The sequence below is a fragment of the Phalacrocorax aristotelis genome, chromosome 3, assembly GCF_949628215.1.
Source record: "Phalacrocorax aristotelis chromosome 3, bGulAri2.1, whole genome shotgun sequence".
Lineage (NCBI taxonomy): Eukaryota > Metazoa > Chordata > Aves > Suliformes > Phalacrocoracidae > Phalacrocorax > Phalacrocorax aristotelis.
The window spans coordinates 62,334,591-62,354,074 of NC_134278.1; the positions used below are offsets into that span (position 1 = coordinate 62,334,591).

Genomic DNA, 19,484 nt, shown 5'->3' on the forward strand with positions numbered 1-19,484 from the left:
CAAGTTCAAATCCGAAGCAAACTATACAGTCCTTTCTAACACAGGCCAACTCTGCGGAGTAGTTGGTCTCTGCTGCAAGACCCACTGAACAGAAGCTTGTCAAAAGTCTTGATAATCTTCCTTCGAGATCAGAAGATATTAATATATATATAAATAAAGCACAAAGTTTTTCATTTAAAATTTCAACCAGAAAATGAACACCTTCCACAGAAAATTTTGGCTACTACTATTTTCTTTGATACTTCGTCAGTATCGAAATGGAAGTCATCAACCATACTTAATGTAGCAGGTAGTGCCACCTAGAATACAGTTCAAGGATGCATCTACCTCTTCTCCTCTCCCACTTCGGAAATCAGCAGGCAATCCTTCAGATACTCTGTCATTGATTTACTGTCCTGGCTACTGCTAACATACATAAGAGGATAAAAAAAAAAAAGTCTTAAGGACTAACTCTGACTAAAGAGAGAAGATTTATTACTAATAAGATTATTTCTAACAAGTTCAAAAATGCTATAAAGAAGTGGCATTTAAAGGTATTTAAAAGGCTTTTCAAAAATGTTTGAGAGTGTGAAATACATTTTTAGCATCAGGGTAGCAAATAACAGAAGCTGGATATATACAGCTTTGAGAAGATTCTAGACAGCAAAAATTGATGCTAGGTGGCAGCATCTTAAGACTTCCCTGCCTACCTTCCCTACTCCTCCAGTGATCTTTAGAGGCTCACTCTCTGTACACAAAAGCCTTTTACTTCTTGAGCTGTAAAAGTTGGTTGGTTTGGGTTTGTTTTTTTTTTTTTAAATAGTTATAACTCCAGGTGCTGTGCAACAGCCTGGCTAATTTTACAGGAAACTGAAAGTTTTCAGAGGTCACTGACTTTTGTTTTATAGTGACCTAGAAATACCATCGTAGTCTAACATAAACCTTTAAGTAAGTCTCCAAGTCTTGAGGAAACTGATAAGCAAAATCTGAACTGTGTAAGTGGAAATCAGGACTGCTGAGAAGGAACAGTTACACACAACTGGCTGTCAGCATTGACATTACCTGGTAGTTTGCTGCTCTTGACAACTGCTGGTTTGCTTGCTGCACATGTACTTCTGTATTTTCCACATTGGCTTCTATGCTGTCTTTATTTTAAAAGGAAAGATTTCAAATTTTGGTTAGTTGTAACCCAGTCAAAGGTTTGGAATGCTGGAATACACTTGAGAGCATATGTAATAACTGCCCCTCAGCTGCTGGTGTCTTCATCAATATCCAAAGTTTTATACCTTGCATTATGGAAGTTTGACCCATCTGATATTTATGACTGAGTCCATTTCTGAACCACCCAGGCAATGAATGGCTGAATTCATGTCAGTAACAGCTCCCCTGCTCTAGAAGTAGGGCTGAACCTTAGAAACTGACCAGGGTAGAAACTTTCAGTACTTTTCTGTCCTCCAACTTCCTACTGACTGCCCTCTGCTCAGATTAAAAAGGCCCTAAGGCCTATGAAGTCAGAAGAAACAGAGAGACAGAACACCCCAAAAGGCACGACTCCAGTTTGGTGTTCTATCATACTGACACAGATTATTTTTCTTTTGTGAAAAAATATGATGGGATCTTGAACAAATTATGGGCTACGGTGATAGAAAAACCCCTGGAAATGTATGCTGGACACAGACAACAGTGTGGTTTAACAGTACACTCAGAAAATGTATTTTCCAGTCACATTTCATTAAAAGAATAAGCTTGTCTGCATGGATGGTGAAGCAGGAACCTTTGCTGAATTTGCACACTTATATCGCTACTCAGTACAGTAAAACTCCCCACACGAAGTCCAATTTTATGTACAAACAGTTCCCAAAACTACTTTTAAACACATTTTGTAAAAACAAAAAAAACCCCAAAACACCAAACATATTTTTCTTAAATTACACTTTAAGCACACTTTCTTAATCTATTCCGAGTCACCTCAGCCAGTCTACCCATGATCACCTTGCACCTGACTTGCTTTAGCACTGATATTCTCATTACAGGAATTTTTCCAGCAAAAAAGTTCTACATTGTTGCAGAGAGACAGAATTAAAAAATTTCCAGAGAAAAATTGAGTTGGACTTACCTATCATATCACCTTGCTCATGAATCATCATTCCCAAATCTTTAAAAATTTCATTGATATCCATAATATCTGCCTGCAAGGAAACAATCAGCACATCAATTGACATAACATATTCCAGGATGTCTGTGCGTTTAGAGACAGATACTGCTCCTTCTCCTCCCAAGTAGGCATCCATGACTCTTTACACTATAGGATGAAAAAACACCTGAATATGTTCATTTGGAAGGCATTTCTTGTATTATGACAGCAAGTTTATTATAATCAAACTAACTGAAGATGAGTATGTGCACAGAGTACACTTCATGTCACATCACAAACAGGATCTCTCACGGCTGACTGCTCGTCTACACACATACTTGTATTAGTTTAACTGAAGAGGCAGGCTCATGCCAACTTTGCTTAAAAGCTATCCCTTTAACCCAAATGAATAAAAGCATGTGCAGAAAGTATTTTGCATTAGTTTTAGTACATCTATTTAATCAAACTCACACAAATTTCAGAAGCAGCACAGTTTACAGAAATTACCTCTAGAATAGGCCAGGCTGCTGCACCTATATTACATTATCCTATTACTGTCTGGTTATGATGAAGTGATAGATGCCACGTTACCACTGTGCATATGATCTCTTCTCAACTAATGATTGATACATGTTTAGTTCAATTCACTGTATGTAACGTATGGGTGTCAAGGGAGTGATTATTGCAAAATTTATGCATAGAATGGATTTTGCTACATGCATTTTCTGACAAACCCTAGTTCCAGTATCTTTCTTGTTGATGGCAGAGATGCTGATTCCAGACTGGCTGGAAAAATTCATTTTGTCTTCACAGAGTCTCTTGATGTCAGTATTTCATCACGTGGCATTTTTCTGTGTAGTTTACATCTTGTTTTTAAATGCTTTAACTTTTTGACAAGACCTTAATTACAGTATTTCCAGAAGAAGAGTTCAAAAAAGAAAAAGTTTACAAAATGAAAATGCTGAACAATACATTGGAAATACATGGGAGGAAAGGTATGAATTTACTTCTTTTATAGTCACTGTTAAAAAAGGTTACATAATATGACCACTGTGTTGGGAAAAAAGGATATATATTTTTTTCATGCAATCACATGAGCACTCTTTTATTCCATAACTGAACCACTGAAGTTAAACACAGTATCAAAGCATGGCTTTCATACAGTAGATTTCTATTGAACATTTCACAGACCATCTAAAAGCAATACCTGTAGTTTTGAAGAAAAAAAACCCACACCCACAAACAAACCCTAACCCCTCAAGACTAATGTCTGCAGTTAAGGCTCATACCACTATAAGATGTTTTTTCTTTGGAAACATTAGAAGCATATTCTGCTGTAAAACCACTTGTACATACCTCAAGCTGCCTAATGGAAGATTCCCTCTCCTCAATAAGACGGAGGTCATCTTCTGTAATTTCTTCATCTTGCACTTGTGCTTGCGGTTGACTGTCAAACAAACAAACAAAAAAAACCACCCATAATTGAACAGGCATGATGAGAAATAACTCAGAAGAATAAAACGACAGTTAAATACATAGAACATACTTTACATTATCAGTTAACAAAATGCATATTTTTACCCTTGCCTGTCTAGCTAACAGGGAAGGTCTAGCAATCACACCTTTAGCATAGGAAGCTGCTGCTGTAGTAAAGTTGCACGTAGCGTTGAGTTAGCTGATTGGAAATTCCCACTATAAATACAAGGGCAAAGTTTCTTCTGAATTATGAACTGCAGAGTTTGTATCCATCTGAAGCAAAAGCAAGCTAGTCAACAAAACAGAATCTGAGACTGAGAAGCAGTTTTGGAGAGTATGAAAGCAACGTGAGATCCCAGTAAACACTGGACCCTTTTATCACAGATTAACGTTTTTACTCTATTCACAGTTTGGACCGTGCTTACCTAAGTTTGGGTCTCACAAAGCCCAGGTACAGACTTGGGGCAGCTTAAGACGATGACTGAAGCCAAAGCATGGGGAAAAAGGGGGAGATGATGTGAACTGCTCCTCTTTCTTCCCACCTATCCCACCAAAAAGCCTCTTCTCTACACTTACCCTGTGGAAGAAAACCTGACTGAACAACCTATCCCAATTCCCTCAAAGAAAAGGCAATTGATCAGAAAAAGAAATATAAAGGAAAAACAAAGGATTTCGTCAGCTGGCTTCCCCACAGGCCATTTATTATTCTGAGCTAGGTTAAGACTCATTAAAAAGTTCAGCCTACCTGTCCCAAGAGACAAGTGTTCCTTCTTTGTAGCTATCTTCAGGAGCACCACCCTACATGATCAGTGTTTAAAAAAATAAATAAAAATGTTATGGCCCTGAAAGAAGCACTGTCAGCATTTCTATAATGAGTCAATATTACGAGGTTTATAAGTAGTCAACTTCAAACTGAAACATGATTTAACATGTTCTCATCCTGATTTTGCTTTATGCATACATAAAGCTGAAATATAAGCAAAAACATTCAGCTCAGTAACTGCCTGCTAAAATTTACAAGTACAGCAATGTGTGTTTGGCACAGAGTAAAAAGGCAAGATTAATATGTTAACAAGGAAAAGCTTGAGCTCTTCAGCACTTCTTCACTTTAATACTGCATAAAAATTTGGCAAGTTATTCTTCTCCGTAGGAAAAAAATCTGTTGATACCTAAAAGTCCAGCAAAAGCATTTCAAAATCTACTAAAACTTGCTTTTGCAAGATTATGACATGAAACCAGGGGCAGTTCATGCCTTTGTGTAACAAAGGGAAAAGTTACAGTTTTCAGTGGGGGTTCATTACAGCTTACTTCAGCCTTTACTATAAAGTGAACTGTGTAATTCAGCTATGCAGAAAAATGAGCAAAGAAAGCTTACAATTATATGCTTATAATTGTATTGCATACATTCTGCAGTATTTGGAGTTAGACATGAGCTTTCGTAAGTAGCATTACAGAGGCAAGTCTAATACCGAACACCACTAACACCATTGTAATCACAGTATAATGGCTCATTTTCTGATACTTACAGATACCCTTGAGCTGGCTCTTACTCTGGCTACAAAGTCTTTTTCTTTCTCAGCAGCTTGCCTTTGGAGTCGTTGGAAATTTGTTAGTGCTGTGGTGAACTCGCCCACAAGACGGTCTTTCTGTATTTTTCTCTGACGCTATAGGAAAAAAGGTTTTACCAAGTCAAATGAGCTCAGGCTTTTCAAGGCTCTGTCATTTCCAGGCTGCTCAATGCTAAGGCATGTACTGTTTTTTTCTAAGTAGGTATAAGCGAAGGCTGTCTACAAAACCATTGGCAACTGCACGGACAACCTTCCTTCCCTCTGGGATCACACAACTCTGCCACAATTTAAGGCATTTAAAGAGGAAACCAATATATTGTTTAATTTAACAGATAGAAATGAGAAATGGGCAGAGACAAGAAATTTTCTACCTTCCTTATTATCTGTTGATTATAAAACCTACTGTTTAAGTGTGAAATATTTTGAAGCTAAAATATGCAAAAAGGTGACTGAATGGGGGCGAAAAGTGCAGAAAATGAACAGGGCACTTCACGTGTATTTCACATAAATGCTGGAAATACATATTGAGCTGCATCCAGGAGTGGGTTTGCATCCTTCCTTGAGTGCTTAAGAGCTGGTACAAACATACGTGTTCTAACTTTTTTTTTTTCTCTCTAAATGTAGGGGAGGGAAGAGGAATACTAGGCACTTAGGAGAGCCTGCACCATATTTCCCTAAATGTATATATTACATCAACCCTTCCTTCCAAATTTCTGAGAGGCTACAATTTGCCATTCATTCAAGCTGTTATTTGTGCATTTCACTGGGAGGTAGCTTTGAAGAAGATGGTCATGGTAAAAGATGTAACATTAAAGAGTAAAACATCTCAGCACCAACTTTTCAGCTCCAAGATTAAGAAAAAGAGACATCATTTAAAAAAAAAAAAAACCCCAAACATACTTTGCCTGACCTAGAGGTTCTATACCAAGACCAAGTTTTAATGCCTCTATTAGAAGTCTACAGCTTGACAGAATGAGTACACATGGATCATAGCCTGGCATTCAAATTCAGTGTTTCAGGGCAATTCATTTTTCTAAGGGCTCTTTGGTAACCAGCCACAGACCAGGCAAGTTGTCTGAGAGACAATAACCTGAATCCATGTTTTCTGGGATCCTGTTGCTCTTCCCTTATTTAAGTGACAGATTTTGCTAGGATAAGAAACCACAGGATGGCAGACAGGAGTGTGCTAATGACAACAGCCACTTCACACATTACCTCCTGCCTAGATTTTACACAGACCTGGGAAGGAAGCAGTTTAAAGACTGCAGAAGTTGTTTTAGTAATAGGTTCTGTCCAGTCCTCCTAAGAAAGTAAAAGCCTGTAGACAAGTCATAGCATATATGCTGAGCTGAGTGATGTAGAACAGACCCACTATGCATAATCAAATTATTTTGACAGTGGGTTAACAGGTCTGGCCACCTGCCCTGCAAGAAGTTTTGGCACACAATTCCTTGACCCTGGAAGCAGTCAGAGTGCCTATGGAGTCTCTTAGCATCATTGCAATGGGTCACAAAGTGCCCAGCTACCTGAAATCACAGACACAGCGCACTGCCTTGATTCCTACCATTTCAGTCAAACTACCTTGTTCCTGATACATAAAACCAACCTTAGAACAAGTCTGGACTGCAACAAAATATTCTTATGTTGTAAATGTCCCTGTTGTGCAAATGTGTTGACTAATTAAACAGCACTTTGAAGGCCTGGTGAGGTGCACAAGAATGAAGACAAAAGGAGAACTGAAGTCACCCAAATACTCTACATGAGCCAATGTGACAGTCAAACAAGCCATGCTCTTTGTTTTTTTTTACCTGTTCGCTTGTTGCAGGCAAAGATCCAAACTCTTTAATGTATTTGTCAGTTTCTTTGGCAAGCTGATTGGTATATTGCTGCTTCTGTTGCCTAAAACCAAACACAAAGTTTCATTAGAGACCCTTCAGTTCCTTTGTTTGAATGTCACTAATTCTCAGAAAAGCAGCAGTACTAAATGCTTCTCTAAAATGGACGAAGCCGCCTTTATTCTGTTCTTCACTGTAAACGTTTGACACCATGGATTTCAGGCAGGACAGATGCTAAAGGTGTGTTCCTCCGTGTGACAGCATCTCATTAATCACCCTTTTTTTGTTTGGGGTTTTTTTTTTTGAGGTTTCTTCTCTTTTCCTGGTGTGCAGCAATAGGTTTCTAGTTATTATGAATATCTAAACATGCTTTTCATAGTCCTTTTGAGGCTATCAATAGCTGGAAACACCTGGTCATTTCTGAGTTCAGAATAACTGTAGAAAAGACCAAGTTTTTTCTATACAGAAGAACATACTGTGGCTTGAATATAATTCCAATACTGCAGTTCATGAAAGGTTAATTCCTGATAGTTACTGGGAAGCTTATCCAAAGAGATCTATATTCTCCCAGCTGCAAACTTAGCTGCAAACTTAAAAAAAGAAAAAAGGTCTCTTCAGCAGCATTGCTATTTTTGGGGCTTCATCTCTTTGCTTCTGATATTGTCGCACACTCCTTTACCAAATTTCATATTTTTTCCCTGGAACAACTCAAACTCTTTACCTGCTTTTGCATCCTCCTCCCCAGTGTATATAAAAAGGTTTTATCTGGAAACCTACAATCAACATCAATATTTAAAGTAATCAAATAACTTCAGATACATACCAACATGAAAGGAAGGGCCAGATGTTCAGACAAGTGAAAAAGGGACAGAAGAAAACTCAGAGAAGCTTACCATATATATTACCTCCAGAAAGGGACTGGAAGGTGTCCTTCACAACAGTTTCAATCCTGTTTACTTGTGAATTTATGCCTAGATCCTGTCTGGTTAACTGCATAAACTATATGTTGATCTTCACCTATTCGCAGTCTCCAGTAGGACATCCACTGTGGATTGTGCCTGGCTAATGCTACGTGCCCTAAACTCTGGCTATTATAAAGCAATTTGGCTGTTCACACAAGATGAATATGCCTTTGGTCCAATACACACCTCCTTCTCCTAGTCAACGGCCACAGTGCGGCATTAACCACACTGAAGACTGCCAACTTTCTCACCCACAGAGTTAGCACAACGCGTCGCTTACATGCATGTATGATGCTGAGATTAATGTGGTCAAGGAATTTAATGGAAAAACCCATACCAGTTCATTAGGCTATGCAGAGAAGTAGAGAGCAGCTGACTGTCTCTGCTGGTGGCGTATTAATGAAAGTCCCCCTTCAGATGACTGAACTACACCACAGCATCTGCCTTGGAGCTTTATTTCACTTCTGCTATTTTAGTATTTCTGGTACATGTTTATTCTATAATGCCATCCCTTACTGTAGCTTTCATCACTAAAAAGACATTCCCCTCTCTACCCCAATATCACATTTCAAAAAAAACCCAAATATATTCATTACCTTGTGAAACTTATACAGATAGATTTGAAGAGTTGACTGCAGTGGAGGGGTGTGGGTGTTTGGTTTTAAAACAGTGACATTGCTTTCTGGTCCTGCCCCTTTCCCTTTGCTGACATACAACATAGGTTTTATAGATGTATGGATACTGCTGATTCTAGTTTACAAAGGTGATCCAAGATTAATTTTTAAAAGGGCATCGCAACATTTAAATTTCAAGCATTTGTCTATACTCTACTTTCTCAGTGAGATCAAGCGCTCTGCCTAACAAAAAAACACCTCATCACCTACCAGGAGATTGTTTACAATGCAATAAAATTAAACATTTTCATGTGAAGTACTCACAGCTGTTGCCTCAACTCAGGCGTGTCTTGGGGTGTTCCGAGCTGATGTAGTATTCTTTGTATTTCAGCAGCTGTTTGTGAAGAGGAAGAGAAATTTTAATGGGGCACAGACAATTCCCACTTAATTTTACGCATTTTTGCTTGACAATTCTAAAGCCATAAAAGTTAACAGAAGCTGATACTCCGGACTTTTTCAACCTACTACAAAGACTTCACTTAAGAAGCCCCAGAACAACTAGTGAATGGTTTTTGCCAAGTCAAAGACAAAGCCTAGGGTTTCTTATAAAGGATGGGAATTTATTCAAGTGTCTAGACAGAAACAGGCAATTTAACTATCAGTTAATAGTTTCACTATAATAAGTATAAATCAGGCTTTTTAATTTTTAAAATAACCAGCACAATTCTTATTCTAGTTTAATAATATTTTAAGCATGTCCTTTTGGAAAGCCATACAAAAGACTGCCATGACATTTTCATACACAAATATCTAAGAACCTGTCCATTAATGAAGAAACAGCAACAAAGCATTCAGGGGCTTACAGCACATTAAAAAACAAAGAAAAAAGGGTCCAGGTTTAAATTGTAATTTTGAGATCCTTAAATTTTTAAATGTGGGATACAAACCACGCATGATTTTTAAGTGTATTTCATAAAACATAGTTTTGAACTGCAAAAAGCGACACATCATCTGAGCTTTCTTTTCAGTGTAATACATTTTACTGTCACATGAGAAAGCAAGGACAAAAATGGACAGACACTTCAAGAATATGCAGTTTATCACACTGCAAAACTAATATCTTCAGTGTGCTTTATCTCAGCTTAACATCCTCACATCTTCTAAAATGAAAGAATACATAGGCAAAATAACTTATTTTTGCTTGAGCTCAGCTAGTAGTAGACTTGCCTTTCCTGTATTTCTGTAGGTCTCCCCAGGCAGACTGGTGTACCACACAGTCCGTAGAAAATATGACGGTATGATAGTACGTGGGATCCTCACTTTACTAGCACACTATCTTTTATTTTTCCTAAATAGAGTTAAAATTGCAGTAAAATACATCTCTAACTAATGAAGAAAACTATTTAAAAAAAAAAAAAAGGGTTTTTTCCATATACCATGGAAGAGATCTTTAACGCACAGAGCTTCAGTTACAAGAAGTAAGTTACCTGTGACTTACATTAAGTAGTTAGATAAAACTGGAATTCCTTAGAACATTAATCCTAATCTCTATTTCATAATGAATCTCCAGCGAATTAGAGGAGACTGGGTTTTCTACACTGCTTTACATAATGTCACGATGTTGACTGCTGCTAGTACCTATTCCCTCTGTGCACACCCAGGTAATGAAGATACCAAAAAAAGGGGAAACTTAGTACCCAAGTTTTGCATGAGATGAAAATCAAATACATCAAGGCAGAAGTCTTTGGGGAATTGAGTGGACATGAACTACTAAAAAAATGACTGAGGGGAACAGCACTGTAAGATGGGTTTCACGCAGCTTGTATTTTAATTGAGCTGAAAAGCAGCAAAACATAAGTGAAAATGTTTTAATTTTGTCTACAGTCGCCACCTGCTGCCGAGCGCCAGCCCTTCCCTGGCCGGTGGGGATCTCCTGCCTGCCGGGGCTGACAGGTCCTCCGTCCCGCTCCTCGGCAGCTGGAGCTGGTCACACGTACTGAGAAATACCGGCTTTGGATAAATAAGCCTTCCTTTTATGTTCAGCATAACGCATTGTTTTAAAACAAACAAACAAAAAGGTAACTGGCCAGTGTTCCCTTCAACAGTGTGAAGTTTTAGTATCTATAAAACTGAACACAAATTATCCTGTATTTGTTCCAAGGCACCCTCCCTTCTGATTCATGAGCCAAGGTGCTCGGGTATTCTGGATGTACTTTTACAGGGAGAATAAAAAACAAAACCAAAACAAACTGCAAGGACTCTGTTAACAGCTGTTTTGCAGATGGAAAAAGTACCGGTGTGTCCTACCGCCACCTAGAGATGCATAATTTAACTGCAAATAAAGAAACTACAGGCTTGTGTTTTAAACAAAGGCTCTCACTTGAAAAATTCTATGAAACAAAGCCTAAACTTAAAATATTTGCATGTCAAGTTAATTAGATATTTATCCTACTTCTAAAACTAAACACAAGTATTGAGGGAAAACTAAAAGCCAGCACCACGTAGCTGTTCAGTTATACAATCCCAGGCAGAGGGAAGTTCATCCCAGTTCAGGTCTTGTGATTCAAGAATTCAGCACAAAATTAAAACACACGTCACCAAGAAGTCTGTAAGCATGCATCAAAATAGCAAAGTGCTAACAGGATCTCAAACCTCAAGGAGAAAAAACAGGGACTGAAATGACACCAATTTTTCTGGGCCTTCCTGTAATTTAGCATTTTCCACCTTAACATTTTACAATAAGGATATTATCCAGAAAAAAACAACAGCATTTCTCTTTTTAATTTTTTGTTCATATGAAATATGCTGCATTGCAAAGTGAAACTTTGCTTATTCAAGTAAGCAAACAGAAAAAGGCAGAGCAGTACAAATAAATTGTGGTCAACAGTCTCCAGCAGCACTTGTGAAGCTGTCTTCATAAAAAAAGCCAAGGCAAGTTGGTAGGACCAGTATAACATATTAAGCAGAGAAGGTGACTCTCCTGAAATCTGGATTTACAGTATATACCTGCAGGTTCATGGGTTAAAGAAATCCATCTTATTAATACAAATATGTTAGAGTATATACAGACAAAAAACCAAAAGCATTTGATATAATATTACATATATAATCACAAAACCACCTAAACTCCAGGCATTTGTCCAGACTCACAAACTTGTATAGCTTTACTGATAAAAAACAAACTTTAAAATAGGCTTTAAGACATTACTACCTGGATCACAGAGGTAAAGGGTCTTGTTCCCTCACATGTACACATAGAGACCTTACAAAATTTGACCCAAAGCTCAAAGCAAGAAATGGCTTAGAAACTTCTTAGATAAAAGTCACTACCCGTACCTTTCCTCAAAGGAAAAGCGGGGTAGCCTTAGTGTCTCCTCCTGAAGGTTAGACTGTAGAAACGTCTCTGTTGGCTCCTTCCACAGCCCCATTTGGGAAACAAGCAGGAAGGTGGTTTTGGCACTGAAGAAGGAGAGCAAAACTTCTGGAAACCTAGGATTACTCTTCACAAAACAGAGGCTCCAAAGTTCCTAGCTTCACTGCTGGTGGTGGTATTTATAATGGTACTGCCTTGCCCATATAACCAGCTTTTCACCCTTGTGCAGGGCGTTCAGGCTGGCACATCAAGGTACCTGGCAGCTGCTTTGGCAATGCTCAAGTGTCCTGGACAGCCAAACGCTTAGGCCTAACTCACAAAGTCCTAGCTCTGCACTGCAAGCATACCGGTAACAGTCAGGGACCAAAGATCAGAGCACAGTTTTGATGGGTTCCTAGGTTACCTCACCCTTTATAGTCTTCCTTTCCCCACTTCCTGATTCTTCCAACTTCCCAAGGAACCCTGAAAGACAGGAGTAATAAGACTACCAGACATCCCTCCTGTCCTTCTGGGCACTACCAATCCTGTAACAGAGCCTGACTGGATCTTGTAAATTATTTTAATACACTTCAGTGCAAAGTCTGACTTTAGCTCAGGTTCCTTGGGTACGCACAGGTAGCTGCTGGACTTTGCTCAGGAGCTGCAGAAGGGCACACACCACGTGCATGCAGGTGTGTTCCTCACCAAAGTCACCAGGATATGGCAACAGCCTCCGTCTGATGCGTGCTAACTCCTGCACCCACTTCTACGCTGAAGATCAGGGCAGATGTTTGCATATAATGAAGATCAACAGCGCTTTCAGGGCTCATACTGCAATCCTGCAGGAGCAGCACCTTGATAGCTGTGGGCTGGCAATGAGCCACTGCAGAAGGCAAGTCCCCCTTGGGAACGGGGCAGCGCAGGAAGCAGGGTGCACGATACCATGCAAACAAAATGCATTTTCTCCAAGCAACTGCTCTCTCACATGCAAAAGAAAAGAATCTCACTTTTTCCACCTGAAATTGAGACTGTATTAGGAAGAAGCAATACCGTATTAGTACGAAGATTTTTCACTTGGCTTTGTGGCATTCCTGATCTAGATCTCATGATACATAACTATTACCTGATGAAAGCTACTCGACTACTCTCAGACCGGTCACATGCTCAGGAACAGGTCAGACACAGTTAATGATGAGCCAGAGAAACAATTAAGACCTAACCTGAATTCCTGCAGAGAAAATGATTTAACCGTCAGCTCATGTTTACTTTTACCAAGTCAAACAGTGGCTCCCTTTCTAGTCAGTGGAAGCTCTCCTTCTAGTTAAAGACAACAGAAAAAGGGCACAGGAAAAAATAGTAATACTGTCTCATATAAAAATCCTCCTTTTCTCCACATGAGCTACAGGAGTAGTGAGATTTACAGTGCAAATATTTACATTCTTTAGCAGGTAGGAGTATTTGAGAAACATGTTCCTGCCAGATCTGCATTACATATTATTTTTTCCATAGGTAAGAATGTATTTCACATATTGGATCACACGCTATCCTTGCTTAACAGCCGGCTTTTAGCTAGCTGGGAAAGAAGAAAGTTTCGTCTCCTTTCTCCTCATCTTCCCTTGTTTTTCAGTCACATCTGCAAAGCTGTTCCATTGCCACAAGTAAATGCTGTTTCTGCTCCTTGAACAGGAAAATGTTTAAGATGACACAGAAAGTTTCAAACTTAAAGATACAAATAAATAATTTAACACAATGAAGACCAAAATGTAAATAACTTCTTGCTTCCAAGAACACAGGAGCAAACAAAGTTATCCCCAACTAAGAATTAGTAATCACTGTACAGGCTGTAAAACCATAGTATTTTCACAGAAGAAAAGGTTAAAAAAAAAACAACCAAAACCCTTGAGTAAAATCCTAGTGTTTGAAAGGCAAAGAACTAACTAACAGGAGGGAAACTGTAGGTCCCACCTTCTCTGGCAGGGCTGAGAAGCGTCCACGCACCACGTTCATCCCTACCATGAGACAAGGTAAGCTAAGGATGTTCTTACTTTGGAACACTCACCAGTAACTCCAGCTACAGGGGCGAAGCTTTCCCAGGTTACCTGTAATCAGCTATCTTCCCATCTCAACCTCCGTTCTATTTAACGTTTGGAGAAGTAAACTTTAAACCCTTAAGTGGCCATGACCAAGCTTTTTGCAGCTTTATAGCTGGAGAGTGAGGTAAATCAAAATCATAACCCAGACAGTCCTAAAAAGAAGGCCACAACATAGAAGCATGAAATTAGCAGGGGAAAGGGCAGAAATATGTTTAATGGCTGCTGCTTATTACCCCTTTGCGTCCTGGAACCTCACTTCTTACTTGGATCACACAAGATCACATTATAGCCACGCAGCAGCAGTTTCCTTCAGTGCTACAGTCCGAGCCAGACCCACCACACTGCCCAATTTCATAAAGCTACAGCCTAACGCTTCCACAGGAAATGTGGCACCCATTGGGTGTGCTTGGAAGAAACTCTGGCAATAACAGGAGCAACAAACACCGAGGCATTGTACTACAGAGGACAAGAACCAGACAAGCAGGCAGGGCGAGTACAATGAAACCTGCCTTACAGAACAGCAAGGCTTGGCACCTGTCACAGGAAGGAGCAGCTACAGCTACAGCTGCTCCTGAATGTAATGGTGAGGGTCCTCCCATGCCATCATCTTTACTTGAAAAGAGACAGATAGGGTTGTAGTTACTGCCGAAGGTTCACAGGACTAAAACTAACAATGGGGATTTTCAGCCATGGATTTTCAGCCATTTTCCTACTTCCTGAGCCCAAGTAGAATAAGCAGAATCAGCAAAGCATTCCTTTGTGTGCACCAAACACACACCGCTCCACGTGAGGCTCAGGCTCAGCTATGGCTTAGTATGGCAAATAAGCGGTGTATACAACACCAGCACAGTCACCATTCAGAAATGCTTTGTCAAAGACCTTACACACTGCCACCAGTTGGGTAACTATGAAGAAATCTCCTACTTTCTTCCAGCTGAACAAGTGAGTCAACAAAGACCACATCCAGTTACAGATTAAGTTGTGGGGAATCTAATAAACTTCAGAGCCACTTCAGAGCAGGTTACTGGAACAGAAGAACTATTTGTAAAATTTACACCAGTTCAAACTGCCTTTGCCTGGGGATGACAGGCTTCCTCAATTTATTCAAATCCAATTCAGAGTGTTTTCCTTCTGCACTTCGACTGAAAGTACTTAATTAAATATAGATAGATGCTGCAGGAAAGTCATCGATCAATCTTTCATGAAAGCTGTGACATACAGCAATGTAACGTAGTTGCAATAAATCCAGCAGATCAGAGTTTTCTGTATGAGTGTAAGTACGTCTTTAAAGCTACTAGAGTAGTTCACACTCACTACAGATTTTAACTAAATTACCACACCACCGTGCTGTACACTTTGCTATCCCTACTTTAACCAAGAGTGACAGTTCCCTAGAGGAATCAAACCCAGGACATCAGTCAAAAAGACACTAACTTAGTAAAAAAGGCAGCCCATGCCCAAGAGCTTACCTAATTGGAATTAAGTATCTAAAAACTTCAGCAATTTGGTTTTAAGTGATTTGCTTTATTCTGTCTTAATGTATAACACTGATTATTCTAAAACAGGATAATACATTGGCACAGAGAAACAGTAACTGAAGTATATACAGGAAGAAGAAAATAAAATGCGGATGGGGATGAAGATTGTTCTCCAAGCTCTAAGGACTAAAGACTCAGTAAAGTACGTAAGAGTGGGAAAACACCAAGTCTTGTACCTTTTCCTCTTGGATTTTATTAGAGCTTCTAGGATTTCTAAACAGAATCATGTCCTGTCCTGGTTTTAGCTGGGATAGCATTAATTTTCTTCCTAGTAGCTGGTATAGTGCGTGTTTTGGAATTAGTATGAGAATAATGTTGATAACATACTGATATTTTAGTTGTTGCTAAGCAGTAGTTATGCTAAATCAAGGACTTTTCAGCTCCCCATGCTCTGCCAGGTGCACAAGAAGCTGGGAGGGGACACAGCTGGGACAGCTGACCCAAACTGGCCAAAGGGATATTCCATACCAAATGACACTCAGTGCATAAACTGAGGGGAACTGGCCAGGGGGGCAGTGATCACTGCTCAGGGACAGGCTGGGCATCAGTCAGCAGGTGGTGAGTAATTGCATTGTGCATCACTTGCTTTGTACACTCTATTATTATTATTTTCTCTTCCTTTGCTGTCCTATTAAACTGTCTTTATCTCAACACACAGGTTTTACTTTTCTTTTTCTGATTCTCTTCCCCATCCCACTGGGGTAGGGGGGCAGGGAGGGTGGTGAGTGAGGGGCTGTGTGGTGCTTAGTTGCCGGCTGGGGTTAAACCACAACATGTCCCCAAGTGACTAGGAGCATCAGTAACAATGTCTGGAGTTCAGGACCTGCCTTCAGTTTTTTCAGTGCAGCGTAATTATTTCATGCTTAGCATACTACCATTTACAGTGATCTTCAATCCCACTTCCCAGTGTCCTTGGAAGTAGTGCCTGTTCTAATGTGGGCATAGAGCACGCTAAATACATATTAAGTGCACAGTAACTGACCATGTGACCAATTATTATAGCTCAGCCAAGGGGAAGTCATTAAATCAAGCTGTAATCACTTAATGCTCTATATTCATATCCTAAAATGTCCCTGGTAACTCCCTGAAGCCCCAAAGTTCGAACATTTCTCTAAAGAATACTGGTAGCCTATTAAGTTATGAAAACAATGTATGATTCTGCAGTAAACAGTAGCTGCACAAACACCAAAAACCCAACCCACCTACATGAAGAAAGCTTGGTTTTTTAAGAGGTCAGGTCATTAACACAGGAAGGTAACTCAGGAGCTAACATGGAAGCAAAGACATGCAACACATCACAGACTGGTCAACACAAGGGAGTAGCTGTTACCCGGGGGTCACTCACAATCAACCACTGACCTGGGTTTATTCTGAGCCATAACTGGAGTGCAGCCTCCAGCCCAGCAGTTTTATGGGAGATTTGATAGAGGGCTCTCTGGATAATGAAACTGCCATGCCATTTCCTCTTCTGTCCGCAAGGAGGAAAATCCAACAGAATTGGACGGGAATAGGTATTTTAAGTACCTCAGAGAGGCTCTGAAATGTAACTCTCTAAAGATAGAAAGGAGCTTGAGGACCCTGGCCACATCCCCTCCCCTCTCTGCTGCAAATGCAGGCTGTTCTGCAAAAGTTATCTTGTCTGGGCGAGTCCATTTATAATTACTCCATCAGGAAAAGCAACAGTTGCAGACAATTGTGGATGTATTCATCGGTCACCTTACTATTTGTGAATTGCACAGTGGTTTTACCATTGTTATTTAAACCACTTCCAAACTAAGGTGGCTTAATCTACAGAGCTCTTTCATCCCCACCTCACCCTGACTAGCTGACAAAGGTAATGCAAAGCAGTGTGGGGCAAGGAAAAATTCTGCCTTTTCTGCACGTACTAACACAAATAGCATGCTGGGGTGTACACAGAAGACACAATTTCACTCTGTTCTGCTGTAGCATAAATAAATCCCTGTCCCTCTTGTGCAATGTTATCCACTGTGTCATACATCATTATCCATAGAACCAAAATACTTTTAACAAACAAGACAAAACACAGAAAAATATTAACAAAAGTCTCCAAATTCATAAACAAATCCGTGAGGCATACTACCTTAAATATATATGCTACTTTACATAGAAGAAAGCCTTTAGGAACAGCGTGCAAATAATTGATGCTTGAAGTTTCCAGAAATAGTTTATTTCTAAAAGAACTGCAGGCTTCATTATTTCACCTCGTTGCAGAAAGACAGGCATTTATAAAGACCCAAAATATCAGAATTCCTCCTCCTGTTACCCTTCACATTCAGGTTATGAATTGGATATAGCAGATTCAAGTTCCATTCCTCAAGCCTTGGAAAAGTCCACAAAATGGAACATGGGGAACCACGATGGGTGCTTAGAGCCCGTAAATAAGCAGCCTTTTCTAGGTTTTAGTGAAACTTCATCCTAAATCCAGGAAACCTTCTTGACAACAGCAACAGTAATAAAAAAAAGATTTGTTCCAACTAGTAGTTCCCACAAAGTTAAATTCTGGTTAACTGCAGCTAATTGGAAATTTCTGACATCATCGTTGCCAAAAATCTCAACAAGCTCTACTTCAAATCTATCTGCTTTAAAACAACACCTGTACAAAACCGCAGCTTAAATATAGACAAAACAGAATTTTGTTTTTGTACAGATGCCGATTTCAACACATCGGTGATTTCATTTACTTCTCACTTGCCCATCTGTATCCTTTTTAGCTAAAGAATAACCATGCGAATCTGCTGGTGTTACATAGTGGCAGAATTTTCATCAATGTTTCAGCCTGTTTAAGCAGAACCTTTTAGCTACCTACAAGGCCTAAGCCACAACAAAAAGGCATGTGTCAGATATCTAATTTTTTCAGGGTTTGATCTGTGTTTATGATTTTCTACAGTTACATACAGTGAAAGAGAAAGTCATATGATTGATGTAATTCAACTCCCATTTTAACAACATTCAGTGAAAATACTGCTTATACTTAGGATGCAACAGAAATTGGACGAACTTGCTGTCACAGGAGAGTTATCACATGACAGAGGGATCTCCGCTGGCTGAAGCTGACCTTCTGGGAATGTGCTCTACATGAATTGGTGTTTGTGCTACCTTAACAAACAGAAAAGAAAGTCAGCAGAAAGTAAGAGTCCTTATGCGAAAGAATCTCTCAAAGCCAGGCAGACTCCCTCTAGCCATGTAGACTGTGGCTACTGAATTTTGTTTTATTATCTTGCAGTAGGCACAGCATATGTTTCTCCAGCTGGACTGATTTTCAGTGCGCATGAACAAGTCAAACACACTATCACTGACCTTGCCAACACTAAGCAAGGGTAGATTATGCCATTCTTACTGACTTTGCAGCTACCACTGCACAAAATCCTGCCATGACCTTTATAAACTGGGGGAGTTGGGAAAGGAGAGGTAGGGAGAGAATATGAACACCTCACTTCAGTTAGCAGAGGTTTTGTAACTGATTACAGTTTGTAAAACAGAAATTCTCTAAAACTCAAAGACTGGATGTACTTTATCAATGCCAGGCTTTGTTCTGTGCTCCTAAGCAAAAGGCAGCATTCTAAACAGCTTCTAAACCAACAGCTCCCAAAGCCCAGCTTATGATGCCGGTAGAAACATGACAGTTATCTATCTAGCCTGTATCATTCTTGCTTTTCTTTGGGGATGGCACTGCGTGACATATTTGGTAGCTACAAAGAGAATACTAGGAGCAAAGCAAAACAAAGGCATACAAGTCTGCTTCCTCAATGACCCCACACATCAGAGAGAGACTTGATAAGAAGTACGTGGGGGGAGGAAAAACCGCAGCTGGTTACTTCCTCTTGCACAGTTCCTGTCAGAGACACGAGTCAAATCTTTCCAGCTGAGTAGAAGAGGCCCCTATTCCTCTAACCATATCCTTCCCACTCTTAT

The 19,484-nt window shown here is 39.7% G+C and overlaps 1 protein-coding gene across 2 annotated transcripts in view; it reads right to left on the reverse strand.

Moving 5' to 3' along the window:
• STX7 (syntaxin 7) overlaps window positions 1-19,484 on the reverse strand; it is a 33,691-nt gene that overhangs the window by 3,017 nt on the left and 11,190 nt on the right. For both annotated transcript variants that reach the window (XM_075087653.1, XM_075087654.1), the window contains exons 3-9: window positions 8,893-8,962; window positions 6,966-7,056; window positions 5,116-5,253; window positions 4,335-4,387; window positions 3,470-3,560; window positions 2,096-2,168; window positions 1,042-1,124 (exon numbers count right to left, since the gene is read on the reverse strand). In XM_075087653.1, the coding sequence (XP_074943754.1) occupies window positions 1,042-1,124; window positions 2,096-2,168; window positions 3,470-3,560; window positions 4,335-4,387; window positions 5,116-5,253; window positions 6,966-7,056; window positions 8,893-8,962 (599 nt within the window). The remainder of the gene's footprint in view (window positions 1-1,041; window positions 1,125-2,095; window positions 2,169-3,469; window positions 3,561-4,334; window positions 4,388-5,115; window positions 5,254-6,965; window positions 7,057-8,892; window positions 8,963-19,484) is intronic.